Here is an 18141-nt window from a genome sequence, read left to right as displayed (position 1 = left end):
TAACTACTAATAGGCTACAAGCCTACTGACAACATAAACATTCAACTAACTATTTTGTACATTACATGTATTATATGCTGTATTCTTACAATCAAGTAAACTAAAGAAAAAAAAAGAAAATACACTTACAGTACTGTATCTACACTTATTGAAAAAAAATCCACATGTAAGTGGGCCTACTCAGTTCAAAGCAGTATTGTTTAAGGGTCAGCTGTACATGACAATTCACAAATATTATTTCACATTCTGAAAAATTTTCTAGGGGATTAATAATCTGATTTAAAACATGAAACAAATGAAATACCCAACAATGCAGAACATACCTCAATTTGCATCTTCAGATGTGTCTTGAAGTTTGACAACAAAGTGAGAAATATGGAAAGAGAAAGCTCAAAAACCTCTGGAACAGATGACACTCCATTTTTTGAGAGTGCAACACACAGATACTGCTTAATAGCATTAATAAACATCTCATTTGTCCTGAAAACAGGTCCTGCATTCTGCAGAATGGATAGAAGTAACTGCAATGAAAGAATCTTGGATCGTAACTCATGAGACCTAAAATGTAAAAAAGAAGGCACAGTATATGGACATATTTAGCATTATGGTAATAAAAGGCTGTTCCAAAGATATTTCCTGGTACCACAAAATTTCACAAACTTTTAAATGGAGAGGAACAGAAAACTCGACCACATAAAGTAGAGTACATGAATAAGCTTTGCCACTAGTAATGGGTAGTTCCACTTATGATCTCAAGTACCACATAATTTCACAAACTTTTTATATGGAAAAGCAATCATTCACACATATTTAAAATCAAGCTACTGTTCCTTTGGACACTAAATATAAAGATTTATTCCTTGTTCTTTTCTTTCACAAGCATATTTCACCTTTTAGAAATCATCATAATCTTCCCAGATTATATGCCATATTTAGTATATGTATATATATACATATACATAATATATAATATTTAATAGTTTAGTATATAATGTACTTTTTCCCTACGTATGCTACTCAAAAACCCTAAACAAAATTAAAAGTTTTGGTTGCATGAACAAGTTGTAGGACTACTTCAAGCTTATTTTTTCAATAACCATTTAAAGTTCTTTTCTTTTTTGAAATACAGAGGCTTTTAGAACATTTATCTCTCTTAATAGTTTACCCATTTATTCTATATATTTTAATAATGAAAAGCAAAAAAACTCCCTTTCAGCTTAAATTTTCACTTTTTTCTGATCAATATACTATGCTATATTCTGATCAGTATCTAGCATTGTAATTATCAGATTTCACAACATATAATTTTTCTCCCATTGACAGGCCTCTTAAGGCCAACAGACCAAGAAGATTGGATCCCATGCAACTTTTCAAATACAGAACACACTTACATGCTCTAGGAGCTAATTCTTTTATTTTTTCCAAATGCTGTATCAGTTACATTCACACCACAGATAATTAAGTTTACTTAACTGTTCCTGATTTCTACCTTAAAAATTTTATGGTTTTTAAGGGTCAAGTATTTCAAGAACCTAAGAAACTCTAACAAGAAATATTTAATTTCATGTAAATGGGAATCACAAAAATATTACCATCTTTGAAATAAAACTTCCAATAATATCATTACTTGCTACTACATATCAACTTTCCAAGATGGCTATGTGCAGCAAATATAGTTATTAACAAAGGGAAAAAAAAAGCTTAAATCAAGTTAGAAACAGTACGAGGTTAGATTATGAATAGCCCGGAAAATATGGTATGGGTTAAGTATCTCCCCTTCATGTTGAAGCCTTCCAAGGCTTTTATATTACGACTATTTCCTAGTCTAGCTAATTTATTATCTTTTCTGCTCAATTCCAGTAGTTATTACAACCTGCAGCTTACTGTTATCTAACACATAAATTTTTGTTGTAGGTTTTATTTTTGTATCCCCAGCTCTAACAAAATGCCTTGTACATAGTAAGTGCTCAATATAACTCATGGATTTATTCATGCACCCATCTAAACATTTATTAAGTACCTACTATCTATAAAGCATTAATTAATGAAGAAATGATCAAATGATTGTCTTATGACACAATCAAGTACACTTTTATAGGCAAAAGAAGCTAGAAATTTCAGGCCTGCAGATTTTCACGGGGTAGTTTCAAATTATAATTCAAGCTTAACGAACATTTCCTGGAACATCATCTTAGCAAGATCACAAAATATCAAGAGAAGAAAGGCAAAAAAGAAAATTATGTAACTACAAGTCATTAATTTTGGGGGAAAAATCATTTAAGATAGGAACCACATATTTTCTTTTGGAAAATGAACAGTTTCTAGGGGTGGAAAATTTGATTTCTTCTGTATTCAATTCTTTTATCTATCTATCTATCTATCTATCTATTTATTTATTTATTTGAGAGAGAGAGAGAGAGTGAGAGAGAGAGCGCAAGAGGGGGTAGGGTTAGAGGGAGAAGCAGACTCCCCGCCGAGCAGGGAGCCCGAAGTGGGACTCGATCCCGGAACTCTGGGATCATGACCTGAGCCGAAGGCAGTTGCTTAACCAACTGAGCCACCCAGGCGCCCCTCTTCTGTATTCAATTCTAATGTTTAATGTTCCTGATGACCAAAAAGGTCTTTTTTATGTTCAAACAAAATTTCCTAATATTTGGTTTAAGTCTACTGAGTAGGAGGAAAATTAATTTACATTATTTCTCATAAGATTCCTTTGTAATATTAAAGATTGCAGCTCTCCAAAAATAAGAATCCTTTGTAATATTAAAGATTGAAGCTCTCCAAAACTAGATTACTCTTTATATAGTGCTAAAGGAAAACCCCCTGCCATAGAGTACTCCTTAAAATCATGTATTTTCTTTTGTTTTCTTTTCATTTTGGGCACTTTAAAGAATTATTTTTCTGCTTATTAATATTTTTTCAAGTCACATTTTTAAACAGTTGATTTGGAAAAGTAAACATCTGAGACTTTTAAGGTTAATAACATTTTTAAATCATGGCAAAGATGGCCTTCAGCAATAACACTAAATTCTTATTTCCACCTTCAACAATTCGGAATGAGATGGTTATTTTTCCTGTCATAGTGAAAATAAGAAATTGAAAAAATTTTGAATATATTCTTATTACACAGGGTATAGTCAACTTTATATTGCAATCTGAACAACCTTCATCCTTTTTCTGTAGAGTTTATATTTTCAAAATAAAGAAAAATCAGTGTTATATTTCTGACTCTCAGGATTTGGGCCTAAAAAGATTTTAGAATTTTAGGTTTAGGGCTTAAAAGATGTTTCTCATTGAATCAGTACAATGTGACAAAATAAAACTATAGAAAACAGAACAAATGTGGTTTCCCAAAACTTACAAAGTTTTTCTTTTCTCCCCAAACTTAATAAAGTTTTTATTGTAACTGTCTCTTGTCTTTCTTCTTAGGTGACATTTAGAAACCGGAATGCTCTAGAGTTTTTAAAAAATGAAGTAGTGCTTACATTTTCCCCCTATTTCAATATCCTTTTCACCAAGCCGCTCAGGCCAAGCCACCTTTAAGATTTCTTTCTACAGAAATTTCTCCTAAATTGTCATGCTGCATTACACCATGCTGCAACATTAGGGAGGCATGGCTCTCCAATAGTGCCCAAACTTAGTCTCAAGCAAGAATTAGTTACATTTGACTCATATGAAATGAAAGATATTTGGTGACTTATGACTTACAAAAATGGCACTTTCCTACAGTTTAAACTAATATATTTGACAGGAATCAGACAAGTGACTCCTAGCTCAAAGTACTTCCTGCTTCCCACAGAGAAAGGTATCACATCAGAGCATTTTTCAGACCTTAATGAATATGCAGTATCTTTCGTTATAAATTTTAGAATTCATTTCTCTTAGGTTTTATTACCTTTCAACTGGTAGCTTTCAGAAACCTAGCATGAGGCTAAATGTAACAGGGCTACACTTACTCCAAAGTTACTCATGATACTGAAATAAGAGTTCTTTCAATTGTTCAACCAGGCACAATTCTCTAATACTGTTGGTATGCTTTGGGAAACAGTGTAAGGTATCTAGCAATTTTCGAACTGTTTTTCAAATACATTTTTTAAAAAGCAAAATAACCCTAAAATATATTTTTGAGAGTTCTATAGGGCAAAAAAAACAAAAGAAAATCCAAAGACTACCTTATAGTAAGTTTCAAGCTTAAAAAACTATTTGTCAAGCAGAATAGGTAATGACTTACTTTGGATCTGGTGGTCCATCTGACAGTGGTTTCATGGACAGTTTACACAATGACCTGAATACTAGAAAGGCATCCTTTTGTAAAATGTGGGAAAACTTAGCACCAGGTGAAGGTCCTGAAGAATTTCCAGATTCCTAAACAAATTAAGATACCATGTAAATAAAGACATTTGCCAGTGTAAAATCATTTCAACCTTCCATATATTTTATTCAGTTCAGTAATTAATGGAGGGGGTTCTGTTGGAGGAGAAACCTGATGAGGAATTTGCCACACTGTTTCTCTTTAATCTGACATACCACCCTCCTCCCCAGCAATAAATTAATACCTTAAAAAAGAAATTCTTTTTTTTAAATAAAGATTTTTATTTATTTAACAGAGGAAGAAAGAGAGAGAGCACAAACGGGGGAGTGGCAGAGGGAGAGGGAGAGGGAGAAGCAGATTCCCCGCTGAGCAGGGAGCCCGATCCCACGACCCCAGGATCATCACCTGAGCCGAAGGCAGAAGCTCAACTGACTGTGCCACCCAGGCACCCCAAAAAATAAATTCTTTAAAAATATTCTCTTTGCCACCAAAAAAAACTCTTGAAATTTATCCAGTTCATACCATTACTAACAAAATCTAGCACATCATGCCCTGACAAGATATCAATAGCGGGGAGCATAGAGAAGATGTGAACATACATGAAACAGCTTAGAGTTGGCAAGTTAACTATCAATATATTCAGGGAATAAACTGCTTTGATTTATATCAATAAGAAAAACCCAAGTTTTTATTTTCCCAAATTATAATCAGCCAGCAGATCAACTAGATATATTCACCACAAGGTGCTGGTAGCCTATAAATCTATAAGATTAACTGGATACCCCCTGCCCCCCATTTATACCTGAGTATCATTGGAAGAGACAGACAATCTGTCATCAGGTAAAGACGGTGTATATGCAACAGAAATTGGTGTTCCTGGAATTCCATTTGCTTGAATATTTTCACTGTCGCTACCATCCTCTATACTTCCAATGTTGCCATCTGCACTTGCATTTATAGTAGTCCTTTCTCCCATATCTAAAATGGTAAGAATAAAAAAACATGCAAATATATCTGACTTAACTGAAGTGTACTGAAAAAGCATAAAGAGTATTTAAAACGCAACAGTGGCAAAAAAGCAATGTGAAACAGTATGTATTGGCACCATTTAAAGGTTAGCATACTTAGTAGTAAGTATGCATTTGGAATACATCCAAATATAATCCTTAAGTAGCTCTAGCTAGGAAACACACTCAGCTGCTTATCAAAGGCTAACTGGTATGTGCCCAAACAGAAGCTTTCTTTTGGTCTATATTATCATTTACTAAACTTGGTTCTAATGAATGCTAATGCCTTAAGATGTTAACAGAGATTCTTAAAAAAAATATCCCATTATCAAGTAAGTTAGAGATATGCTGGGAAATAGCTTTCCTTATTACAGTTTTTAATTTGCTCTCTAAAGGGAATATATAATACGCAGTGTTTCCAAAATTTATTTTACCATGAGCCCCTCTTCCTCTTTTTAGAATACCCATTAATAACTCTAATAATATATTCTTAAGAACACAGATATGGAAAAAATGGCTACACCCCTGAGTACTTTTCAGCATGTCACTCTTGAGTAATCATACTTCTAATTAATATGAACAGAAATAAATGACTTCCAGTAGAACAAAGAGATAATGCAAATAATATCTAGTTTCATAACTATTCTAGGTGTAATGTATGTTATTTAAAAAAAGAAATACATACTTATCTGTGGCCATAACTCAGCCATCTGGCAGAAAATTGCTCATTTCATGCTACCAATTAAAAGAGAACTATAAGCAAAGGAAACATACTATACTATAAGGAGCAGATTTTGGAATATGAAAGACCTGTGTTTCAATCATGTCTCCCCATTTAACTGGATAATTTATTTCATCTTTCTTTGCCTCAGTTTCTTCATCAGCAACAAAGATAATAATGTTCGTGAGGAATCACCAAAACACACATACCCCACATACGCCCAATACATAAAGAACACAACTAATTCTAAATCAGTGGTAGCTATTATTTTGTTTATAACTGATAATATGTGCCCAATTTTTGGCTAATTCGGTAATGAAAAGAATATATCTGGTGTCCCAACTCTGAAACTGCTTTCTGCTCTCCCAATTAGAACACCCTGGATAGTTTAAACTGGATGATTTCAAAGTATGTTTTACAATTAACAACTGGTACATGAAAAAGATATTCATTGATAAAATATATTTGGGAAACTCTGCATGACACAAAACAGTTTTCCTAGTGGGCCTTTTGGATCTTTAACATGCTAATATTAGACATGCTTAATACTATTACAACTTTTAATATATATATAATATGCATAATATATATGTATGTATTAATGTGCTAAATACTGCTGCAGCTTTTAAAAGACATATTATTTATTATATATATCTTACATATATAAAAATGTTTAATATGCAAAGAGTTCTCTGGAAGAAGTCATAAAAAATTTAATAATGAATATCAGAAAATGATAACTGTCCTCAAAGCACTTATTCCATTTTCTGTCAATACCCAATTACATCTCCTCCCACTGCCCTTCCTCCACCTTCCCTTAACAAACAAACAAATTACCTACTTAGCTAAGAAGTAGGTAACTTAACATAGGCTACTTCAGTCTCCCTTGTCCCACCATAAAGTTTCCTGACATCAACAATAATCTTTCTCTTTCCTCTCATTTCAGGGGAAAAAATATTCCTTTGTACTTCTAAAGTGAACTATTCATTCACCCTCAAACCCATCTCTTCTTGCATTCATTAATATCTTTCCCCCAACTCAAGTTTTTTCTTGCAACATGACATTTTCAATTTCATGTATATGACTGATCTTCTCCAATACTTATTAACATATTCAAATCTTTTCACTGAAAAAAAAAATCTTCCTTCAACTCTTGCTACACCTCTGCTCCTGTCCATTTTTATCCTTTTTTCACATTTCTGAGAGGAATAATCAATATTCATTGATGATACTTTCCTTCCTCCCTTCCTAGGAAATTTTTCAAAAGAACTGAAAACATTCTTCACTTTACTGCTTCCTACAAGTTAACTTAAAATCTCTCAATTTTCTCATTGTAAAAAAGGAAATAGTAACAGCACCTAAATATCCCAGTGTTTGGGGAGGATTAATTGAATAAATGTAAGTAAAGCACATAAAATCATTTGGGATACACAGAAAGTACTTAATAGAGTTAGATATTATTATTCTCTATGTCTTCTCCTCTAATTCTCCCTCTCTAATTGTCTCCTAAATATAAGTGCAGACTTCTGTTTTCAAGGTGCTAAATTGAGTCCACTAAAAATTAACTTCTCCTTTGATAAATCCCATTGAAATTACTAGGAAAAATATAAATAAACAAGAGACAAATGTAATGTTTTTAACATTACTGCTATATTTACCAGTAAGTTTTCATAATTGCTGATCTGGTATTTTTCAATGGTATGAAAAAATTCAAGTTAATCCTGACTTAAAAAACAAAAGTAAAATCACATCCAGGCACACACACACTCTGATAGAGTATCCTCCAAAATCCACCAGCAATTATCAAACTTACTGGTGAAATACAAGAGTAATGTTAAAAACAAAATGAGGTTCCTTGCCATCATTAACACTATTCAATATTTTCTAGAGGTTCAAACAAATGTTCCGTAACAGAAACAAAAGAACAAAAATGAGGAATAAATACTGTAAAAGAACAAAGACAAAATACATTATTCACCTAGAAAAACCCAAGATAATGAAATAAAGTTTTAGAAACAATAGGAGTTTAGAAAGTGAATAACTACGAGATAAATATGGAAAAATGACGGTTTTTCTATATTCCAATTAAATTAGGAAGTGGGAGCTTTTTGTGGCCATTGCTGAAGTGCCAGCAACCAAAATGAAGTTCAATCCCTTTGTGACTTCTGACCAGAGCAAGAAGAGTAAAAGGCATTTCAATGCACCTTCCCACATTCACAGGAAGATGATGTCTTCCCTCCTTTCCAAAAAGCTGAGACAGAAGTACAACATTCAATCCATGCCCATTCAAAAGGATGCTGAAGTACAATTTGTGCGAGGATACCACAAAGGTCAGCAAATTGACAAAGTAGTGCAGGTTTACAGGAAGAAATACATCATCTACACTGAATAAGTACCACGAGACAAGGCTCATGGTACAACTGTCCATGTGGGCATTCACCCTAGCAACGTGGTCAGCACGAGACTAACACTGGACAGAGACAGCAAAAAGATCCTTGAACGTAAAGCCAAATCTCACCAAGTAGAAAAGGAAAAAGGGCAAATATAAGGCAGAAACAATTGAGAAGATGCAGGAATAAAGTAATTTTATATACAACGTTAATAAAAACTGTTAAAATAAAAAAAAAATAAATTAGGAAGTGAGAAAAAAAGAGTCATCCAAAATACTACCGAAACTAAAACAAAAAACATAGAAATAATTAAACAGGAAATGTGCAAGAGCAAAAGGAAGAAAACAATGAAATTTTACTGAGTGACATAAAAGATCTGACTGAATGAACTTATACTTCTGGATAAGAAGGTTCAATACTTCAAATAAGATATATCTCCCCAAGTTAACTTATAAACACAATACAATTCTAATCACTAAATAAACCTTTTTTTTTTTTTTAACTTAATAAACTGGTTCTAAAGTCATGTAGAAGAATACATTTAATAGATGTTTAAAAGAATTGGCAGGGGTGGGGGGACTTGCACTACAAAGATCAAAGTGTACTGTAAAATTAAAATATTTTAAACAATTCAACACTGGATACAATAAATAGCTCAATGTTACTGTACAGAAAACTCAAACAGAATCACGCAGGATAAAACTGGCATTTCAAATTAATTGGGAAAGGACGGATTCTATATAACCATTTCAGATGAATTAAAGATCTAAATTCAAAAAATAAAAACAAAAGTATTAGAAAAATGTATGGCAGAATATTTCTGTAATTTTAGGGTGGTAAAATCCATCCTAAGCAAGGCAAAAACAGAAATTCACGAAAAAAAGGACAATATTTATTACATTTTCTATGTGTGGTCAAATATCTGCTCAGAACAATAACATATGCAAAGGCTAAACAAAATGAAAACAAAGACTGACTAGAAAAAAATATTTACAATACACTGAGTAAGGGCTAATTTCTTGATGTGAATAAACCATGAAATAAGAACAAAAAAAACCCAAAAAAGGAAAAACAGGCAAAAGTCATGAATAGGCAATTCAGAAAGTATAAATAGCCTATAGATATTCAGCTGGACCAAGAAACTGCCAATATTTACCTACAAAAATAATGAATGCTCCCTGCAAGTGGTCAAAGAAACACAAATTACAACAGTAAGATATAATCCATCTAGTAAAGTGATATTAAACAAAGCAGATTATATAAATTTAAATGCCCATATGCCTTGATCAAAGTATTTTTTTTAAAGTATTCTTTTTTTATAAATTTATCCTAAAGTGTTAAAAGATATCTATAACAAGAATGCTCCTCAGAGTTTATAAAAAAGCAAAAACTTGGAAATAATCTAAATGTTAGCATTAATAGGAGATTATTTAAATAAATTATGGACCATCTACGTAATGAATTAGAAACTGACATAAAATGGGAACTACAGAATGTGAAAGAGCAGATTATAAAACAGTAAGTGTAGTATGTTCCCATTTAGATTTATGTATACAGGCATTCATGAACAGTATTTTTTTTTTTTTTTTTTTTTTTAAAGATTTTATTTATTTATTTGAGAGAGAGAGAACACATGAGAGGGGTTAGGGTCAGAGGACGAAGCAGACTCCCTGCCGAGCAGGGAGCCCGATGCGGGACTCGATCCCGGGACTCCAGGATCATGACCTGAGCCGAAGGCAGTCGCTTAACCAACTGAGCCACCCAGGCGCCCCATGAACAGTATTTTTTAAAAAAAATTTTGCAGAGCAAAAATACACCATATCAAAATTAAAAGACTTGGGCGAATAATAAACTGAGAGAAAATATTTGTAAAATATATCACAGAACCCTAATATAAAAAAGACTTTTAAAAACTAAGGGAAAAAAATCACGTATTAGATAGAGGGCTAGTATCCAAGATCTATAAAGCACTTACCAAACTCAACACCCAAAGAACAAATAATCCAATCAAGAAATGGGCAGAAGACATGAACAGACTTTTCTCCAAAGAAGACATACAAATGGCCAACAGACACAGGAAAAAATGCTCAACATCGCTCGGCATTAGGGAAATCCAAATCAAAACCTCAATGAGATACCACCTCACACCAGTCAGAATGGCTAAAATTAACAAGTCAGGAGACGACAGATGTTGGCGAGGATGCGGAGAAAGGGGGACCCTCCTACACTGTTGGTGGGAATGCAAGCTGGTGCAGCCACTCTGGAAAACAGTATGGAGGTTCCTCAAAAAGTTGAAAATAGAGCTACCCTATGACCCAGCAATTGCACTACTGGGTATTTACCCCAAAGATACAAATGTAGTGATCCAAAGGGGACCTGCACCCCAATGTTTATAGCAGCAATGTCCACAATAGCCAAACTATGGAAGAGCCCAGATGTCCATCGACAGATGCATGGATAAAGAAGATGTGGTGTGTGTGTACATACACATACACACACAATGGAATATTACTGAGCCATCAAAAAAATGAAATCTTGCCATTTGCAAGACATGGATGGAATTAGAGGGTATTATGCTAAGCAAAATAAGTCAATCAGAGAAAGACAATTATCATATGATCTCACTGATATGTGGAATTTAAGAACAAAACAGAGGATCATAGGGGAAGAGAGAAAAAAATAGAACAAGACAAAACCAGAGAGGGAGACAAACCATAAGAGACTCTTAATCACAGGAAACAAACTGAAGGTTGCTGCAGGGGCGAGGGGTGGAGGGATGGGGTTAACTGGGTGATGGACATTAAGGAGGGCACATGATGTAATGAGCATTGGGTGTTATATAAGAGTGATGAATCACAGGCCTGTACCTCTGAAACCAGTAATATATGTTAATTAATTGAATTTAAATAAGAAAATGTTTTTTAAAAAAGGCTAAGTAGAAAGAACAAAGGGAATCTGAGAGGAGGTTAATATATTCAATTAGTAGTAATAAAAGCAAACAAAAACACTGTCCCTTCTTGTTGTAATTTATAACTAATAACCAGCTCCAAGGCAAACTGGCACGTGCTTTTCAAGGTGAAAGTAATACAATAAAGGAAGAAAAAAGAAGAAAATCATAAAACTTTATAAAGCCTACATGGGTCCTGGTAGATTGTAAAGATGGCCAGAGATTTTTCCTATCCTTGTATAAATGATCTTTTTGCTAAGTGAGCTGCAACTATTCCCTTAAAAAGGTGGAGTTTCTGTCTCCATAAATTGTCTCTGGAATTGGCAATATGACTTGCTTTGCCTAATGGTTCATTTAAAAAAAAAAAAATGTGACTCAGGCAAAGATTTGAAAAGTGCTTGTAACTTGGGCTTTACTCTGGCTTGCAGCTCTTTGGAACTTTAAAACCACTGTATAAAGAAGCCTGGAAATCAGAGATTAAGGAAAGCTCAGACAAGAAGCCCTATTTAATCCCTCCAGTAACCAAATTAATCACTCTGCCAACCAGTAGATATGTGGGTGAGGCCATCCTAGGCCATCAAGCCCCAGCCTAGCAGGCCCAGATCAGATCAGAAGACCCACACAGCTAACCAACAGAACTATGAATTTGATAAATGTTCATTGTTTTAAGACCCCAAGTTTTGGGGTGTTTTGTTAAATAGGAACAGCTGATACAGTAATTTTATCCACTATCTTAGTTTGATTAAAATTCAGAAGGATAAAAAGTATTTTGAAACAAGTATTAAAAATAATACAACAGTTTTTATTAAACAAAAATGTAAAACTTACAGTTTTTCTCATATCCATTCTTCATTATCTCTGGGCTTCTGCTATTAGACATATCTTCCTACTTTGCTTACTTTTCCAAGAAAGAATTTTTCTCAGAAAGATATCCTTCACTTTCAAAATTGGTCCAATAATTTCTTACTGGATTCCAGGAGAACCCTGAACACACCTCTATTCCAGGGCTTACAATATTGACATTATCTATTAATGTGACTTTTTCCCTCACTAGATTTTAGACCCTTGAAAGTCAGGAAGATGTCTTGTCGTTGAAGCTCTAATATGCAGTCTGGCATTAAATATTTTTAAATAGTAGATATTGAATCTATGTTATTGAGTTGAATTTACTAGCACAGGTTCTCTGATTTGGCTGATACACAGCAGTCAGAGAGAGCCTAGGTAGGTTACAGGAGTAAATAGATACTCAACTAGAATTTATTTTAAAAAAAGTTAATATAGAGCAGGTTGAGGTTTTTGCTGTGGGAAGAAGGCACTGAGCATGTTTTCAGAATTCAAACTAAGTCAGAAAGATTCACAGTTCAAGAAATACAAAGTAGAGCTGGTTATTAAGAAACACTGAAGTGACATGAACAAAGGGGATCTGAGGCACATGTGGTTTGAAGTATTTGCTGCCTCTTACTTGCCTGTTCTACACATGGAGCAGCAGCCTTGCAGAAGAAGTTTCTTTCTGAGCAGCAGGAAGTGTTGGCCTTACAGGAAGACCTCACAGTAATTTTGTAAACAAACAAACCCCCAAAAAAACAAAAGGTGGAAGAACCAGTCAGTGATCGCCAAGAAGAATAATGGGAGAAATGAAAGATCTTGAAAGAAAATGCTCATGAAATGGCTTAGTAAAAGTAAGTGCTTTGGGTTTTGAAGCTTAAGAAAATGTAAATGGTGCAACAGAAAGAAAGGTTAAAATGAAGAGAGAAGGAAGAAAAATGAAAATATGAGGGTATCAATAACCAAAAATTCTAAAGACCAGTATTTGTCATGAATTACATATACATCAAAACTGATTAAGCATCAAATTAAATAAGAATGCTATACAAAAAAAAAAAACCTAAGGGAAAAAGCAAGAATAACAAAGATTAAAACCTGATAGAATGAACAAAAGACATGAATAGATGATTCACTAAAAAAAGAAATACAATGGCCCTTATGTTTGAGAAGATATTTAATTTCACTCATAGAGAAATGCAAATTAAAACCAAGCTAAGAAGTGGATAAAGAAGATGAGGTATACATACACAATGGAATATTACTTAGCCATAAAAAAGAATAAAGTCGTGCCATTTGCAACAACAGGGATGGATCTAGACGGTATTACGCTAAGTGAAATAAGTCAGTGAGAGAAAGACAAATACCATTTGATTTCACTCATATGTGGAACTTAAGAAACAAAACAAATGAACAAAGAAAAAAAGAGACAGACAAAAAAACAGACTCTATTTAAATAGAGAGAACTGGTAGTTACCAGAGAGGAAGGGGGATGGGTGAAATTAGGTAAAGGGGATTAAGAATACACTTATCATGAGCCCTGAGTAATGTATGGAATTGTTGAATCACCATATTGTACACCTGAAACTAATACAACACTAAACATTAAATATACTAGAATTAAAAAAAAATAAACTAAGATACATTTCTCACCTAACAGGTTGGCAAAAATTCAAAACTTTAAATTCCACTGGCAATTATGGAGAAAAAGGCACTCTTACACATTGCTGGTAAGAGTGCAAAATTTCCCCCCCCCCCCCAAAAAAAGAGTGCATAATGGTACAATACCTATGAAGGGAAATTCAGCAATAGCTAATTAATCTTCATATTCATTTACCACTTGACCCAGTAATCTCACTTCTATGAATCTTTCCTCAAGATAAATCCCCACAAATATGAAACAACACAGATGTACAAGGCTATTCACTGCAGCATTACCTGTAATAGCAAAGCACTGGAAACAACCAAATTTCCTGTCAGTAAGGGACTGGTTGAGTCAACTATCATATATCCACATAATAGAGTATTATGCAGAGAGCCAAGAGAAAAAATAAGGAAAATTTCTATCAACTGAAATAAGAATATTTATAGTATATATTAGGTGAAAAAAAGGGAGACAAAAAAAAAAAAGAGAAGATACACAGTGTTTTGCCAAAAAGAAAGAGAAATAATGTTAAGTACCTGCTTGTTAGTCTGGGGGAAATACACACAGGATAAACTAAAAGCTAATGAAGGTGACTACCTATGTCAGGTAGGTCAGCAAAGGAAGGACTGCATGGAAGAATTCTGAGTATATGTTTTATATAATTTTGATGTTGATTCATGCAAGTGATCTTCAAATAAATAAAATTAAATCAATAAAATAGTTGTAAATAGTGTAGCTGTTATTCATCCTTAGTAGGATATATTCTAAATACACACACATAAAAACATTTTGAACTTTAAATTAGTAAGTTGTTGCTGAGAATTTGGGTTTTTACTGTGGGAAAAGGGAGATACAAATATGAAATGTAAGAAGATGAAGAGAAACCTAGTGGCACTGGATGTGACCTGGAACTATCAATATGAACTTGTGACTGTAGATCTCCCTGTCTCAGTACATTGGAAAGGCTAAGAAGTAATGACACCATGACATGAGTACACCTAGTTTCTAGATACAATTGCCCACTAAAAAGAACAAAAACTCCTTAAAGAAGTAACAGATTCCAGGGCTGGGGCAAGCGATAGTTGAACATTTAACTTAAAACATCTTGCTGTTCAGAAAACAAAGAAATGCTCAAAGATAATGGAATCACATCAGAAAGACACAGGAGCTGGATTCCTACTGGCTAGATCAGGAACAAAGGAAAAAAAAAAGAAAAATAGTAAATGATTATAAGACAATGAATAACAAAAGAATCCATGAGCTCACAGTATTATTTTTTTTTAAAGAGGAAGAGCTCTTCTTCATAGAAAAGTGTCAATTAACGTTAGAATTATGAAATCACTATTTTGTAACCAATGCAGTATCTAAGTCAAGGATCATCAATGGATGCTAAAACCACTAAGTGGATGGATCCTTCTATGATCTCGAAGTATCACTTTCAGATTACTTATTTCATATTTCAGTTGACCCTTGAACAACACGGGGCTTAGGGGTGTCGACCCCTCATGTAGTTGAAAAGCCATGTAACTTCTGACTCTCCCAAAACTTGACTACTGCTGCCCAGAAGCCTTACATAAACAGTCATTTAACACATATTTTGTATGTTACATGTATTATATACTGTATTTTTACAGTCAAGTAAACTAAAGAAAAAAATCCTAAGAAAAATTATTTAAAAAGAGAAAATACCTTCACAGGACTGTATTTATGGGGGTAAAAAATCCACATGTAGTGGATCCATGTAGTTCCAATCCATGTCATTCGTTGAAGGGTCAACTATAGTTATAAAGGGAAAAATGCTCCCTTACAATGAAGACACCTGGTGGTCATCCTCTTAACCAAGTGATCAAACATTATCACTAACAGGGGTAACTTGTTGTTATGCACCAGTTAACATAACATGGTGTAATAAGAAGCACCAACATTACCTATGCAGTATTCTTGCCAAATACATTTAATCTAAATCAGGAAACTGTCATATCAACTCAAGATGTATAACATTCTACAGGACAATATCATACTCTTTAAAAAAAGGCAAATGTTATGAAAGATGGGGGAAGAGGCAAGAGAACTTGTTCTAAACTAACAAGACCAAAGAGAGAGAATCAAATGCAGCAAGTGTACTCAGATCCCATACTTAGAAAAGGAAAAAAAAAAGAAAAAAGGATATAAGAGAGACATTTTGGAAATTTGGGAACATTTTAAAATGTAGTATTAGATGAGATATTCTTGAAATAGTGTTAATTTTCTTAGGTGTGAAATGAATGATGGTTATGTATGAGAATGCCCTTATTCTTAGAAGATATATGCTGAAGTATTTAGGAGTAAAGTATCAAGATATATATAACCAATTTTTAAAAGGCTCAGCAAAGATGAGCAAAACTCACATATTTACATACATGTATGTGTGTGTGTACATCCATTTAAAGATACATAAAACATATGTACCAAAATTCTTAACAACTAGTGAATCTAGAGAAAGGGCATACAGGTGTTCATTGTACTGTTCTTTGGACTTTCTTTGGACTTTTCTCTAGGTATGAAAATGCTCTGAGTAAAAAGTTGCAGAAAAATGAGAGAAATTTCACTTCACACTCTGAACTGATATGTATTCGAGACTGGTAAAGTTTTTTTTGCAAAGGGCCGGTTAGTAAACATTTTAGGCTTTGCAGGCCATATGGTCTGTTCCAACTACTCAACTCTACTTTTGTAGTGCAAAGACAGCCACTACAGGCAAAACATAAACAAACGAGCATGTGTTCCAAGAAAACATTATTTACAAAAATAGACAACGGGCCAAATGTGGTTCATGGAATATAATTTGCCATCCCTTCGTATATATTATTAAACTTTTAAAAAATGCATGGACACATAATGCTCTTTCTTCCCTGAGTGTAAGTGTACTGGGCTTTTTTGGTTTATTTTTAAATTCATACTCCCCAAGATCATGGCCTCTTCTTTAGTCTCTATACTTTCTTATTCAATGATTTTATGGCTTCAACTATTAATTTTAACAGAATGACTCCCATCTATAGCACCTGCCTTGATATCTTAGGGCAGATTTCTATATTTCTATTATGTAGTTCATAAAATTCCCACATGGATGGTACACTAAAAGGTCACATTTAGTATGTCAAAATAAAAATTAGTACTTTTTTCCCCAAGCCAACTTCTCCTCCAACATGATTTAATTCTACCAGTTCTAAAGCATCCACCTATCCATTTAGGCTGAGAAACTGGCAGACCACCCATGCAGAGAGGAGTTAACACAGCAAGGCCTGAGACTGCCTATCCTTAGAAAGGCCTGCTTTCAAGGCTGGCCTTTGGCTAGCACCCAGGAACTTACATTTTGGGAGGGTTCCCACTATTCCCAGAACTAGTAAGAGTGGCTCACTGTGCCTAAACCATTTGCACAAATAATGTGGTTTATGCTGAAAACCAGCTTTCCTTCTGGAAATCTGAAATTAGGTTACATGTCAGTAAAGGGAGCAGACATAACTTTGGGCACTGAGTCTAATGAGCTGCCCTGGTAGCCAACACTCACAATCTGATGTGGAGGAATTAAGAACCTCCTGTGTGACTTCACTAGGACAGGATTCCTGAAGTGTGCACCTGATTTCCTCTAGATGTTGCCTCATATGCCTTTTCTCTTTGATGATTTTGTACTGTACCTTTACATGGTAAAAATTTTAGTGGTGAGCGTTAACTATATGATGAATCCTGTCAGTCCTTCTAGTGAATCACAAAACCCTGGGGTATTCTTGGGGATCTCCGACAAACCTTATAATTTCTCTTTCTCACCTATGTATTTAATCAGTTGCAAAGTTTCTTGATTTAACATTCATTATCTCACTTCTCATTCATGTTTCCCTCTCCATTTCCACTGTTTCTGTCCTATTGAGGATTCCATTACTGCACTGGTCTCCTACTGTACTTTCTACTTCCCCACTTAGTTTCTTAAAACATAATTCTAATCATTCCATCTCTTAGTTTAAAGATCCTTAATGGTAACTCATTTTATGATGGAATAAAGTCTAAAATCTTAAACCTTTAATTAGTAAGTTTGTTCAAGATTTCTTTAACCTTAGTGTCTATTATATGACATCACATACTTTATACTTCAGCCAAACCACGACCTGTCAATTCCCAGGTGGGTAGTTTGGCTGAAGTCCTCTCCTCTAGACTTGAGCCAACAGAGCTTCCAATACATCAAATACCACTCCCCATACCTGTGTGAATCCATATAGTCTAAGTTCAAGTGTCATCTCCTACATGAAGCCCTTCTGGATCATTTTAG

General features: G+C 34.0%; 1 protein-coding gene and 1 pseudogene across 2 annotated transcripts in view; one reads left to right on the top strand and one right to left on the bottom strand.

Annotated features, from left to right (window-relative positions):
* The window catches only part of ARFGEF1 (ARF guanine nucleotide exchange factor 1), a 144191-nt gene that overhangs the window by 65089 nt on the left and 60961 nt on the right, over positions 1 to 18141 (bottom strand). For both annotated transcript variants that reach the window (XM_036102409.2, XM_036102410.2), the window contains exons 8-10: positions 5115 to 5290; positions 4232 to 4365; positions 324 to 558 (exon numbers count right to left, since the gene is read on the bottom strand). In XM_036102409.2, the coding sequence (XP_035958302.1) occupies positions 324 to 558; positions 4232 to 4365; positions 5115 to 5290 (545 nt within the window). The remainder of the gene's footprint in view (positions 1 to 323; positions 559 to 4231; positions 4366 to 5114; positions 5291 to 18141) is intronic.
* LOC118542329 (large ribosomal subunit protein uL24 pseudogene) lies at positions 8165 to 9502 on the top strand (annotated as a pseudogene).

Source organism: Halichoerus grypus, chromosome 5, assembly GCF_964656455.1.
Source record: "Halichoerus grypus chromosome 5, mHalGry1.hap1.1, whole genome shotgun sequence".
Lineage (NCBI taxonomy): Eukaryota > Metazoa > Chordata > Mammalia > Carnivora > Phocidae > Halichoerus > Halichoerus grypus.
The sequence above is the reverse complement of the archived record's forward strand: the minus strand, read 5'-3'. Positions and strand labels throughout refer to the sequence as shown.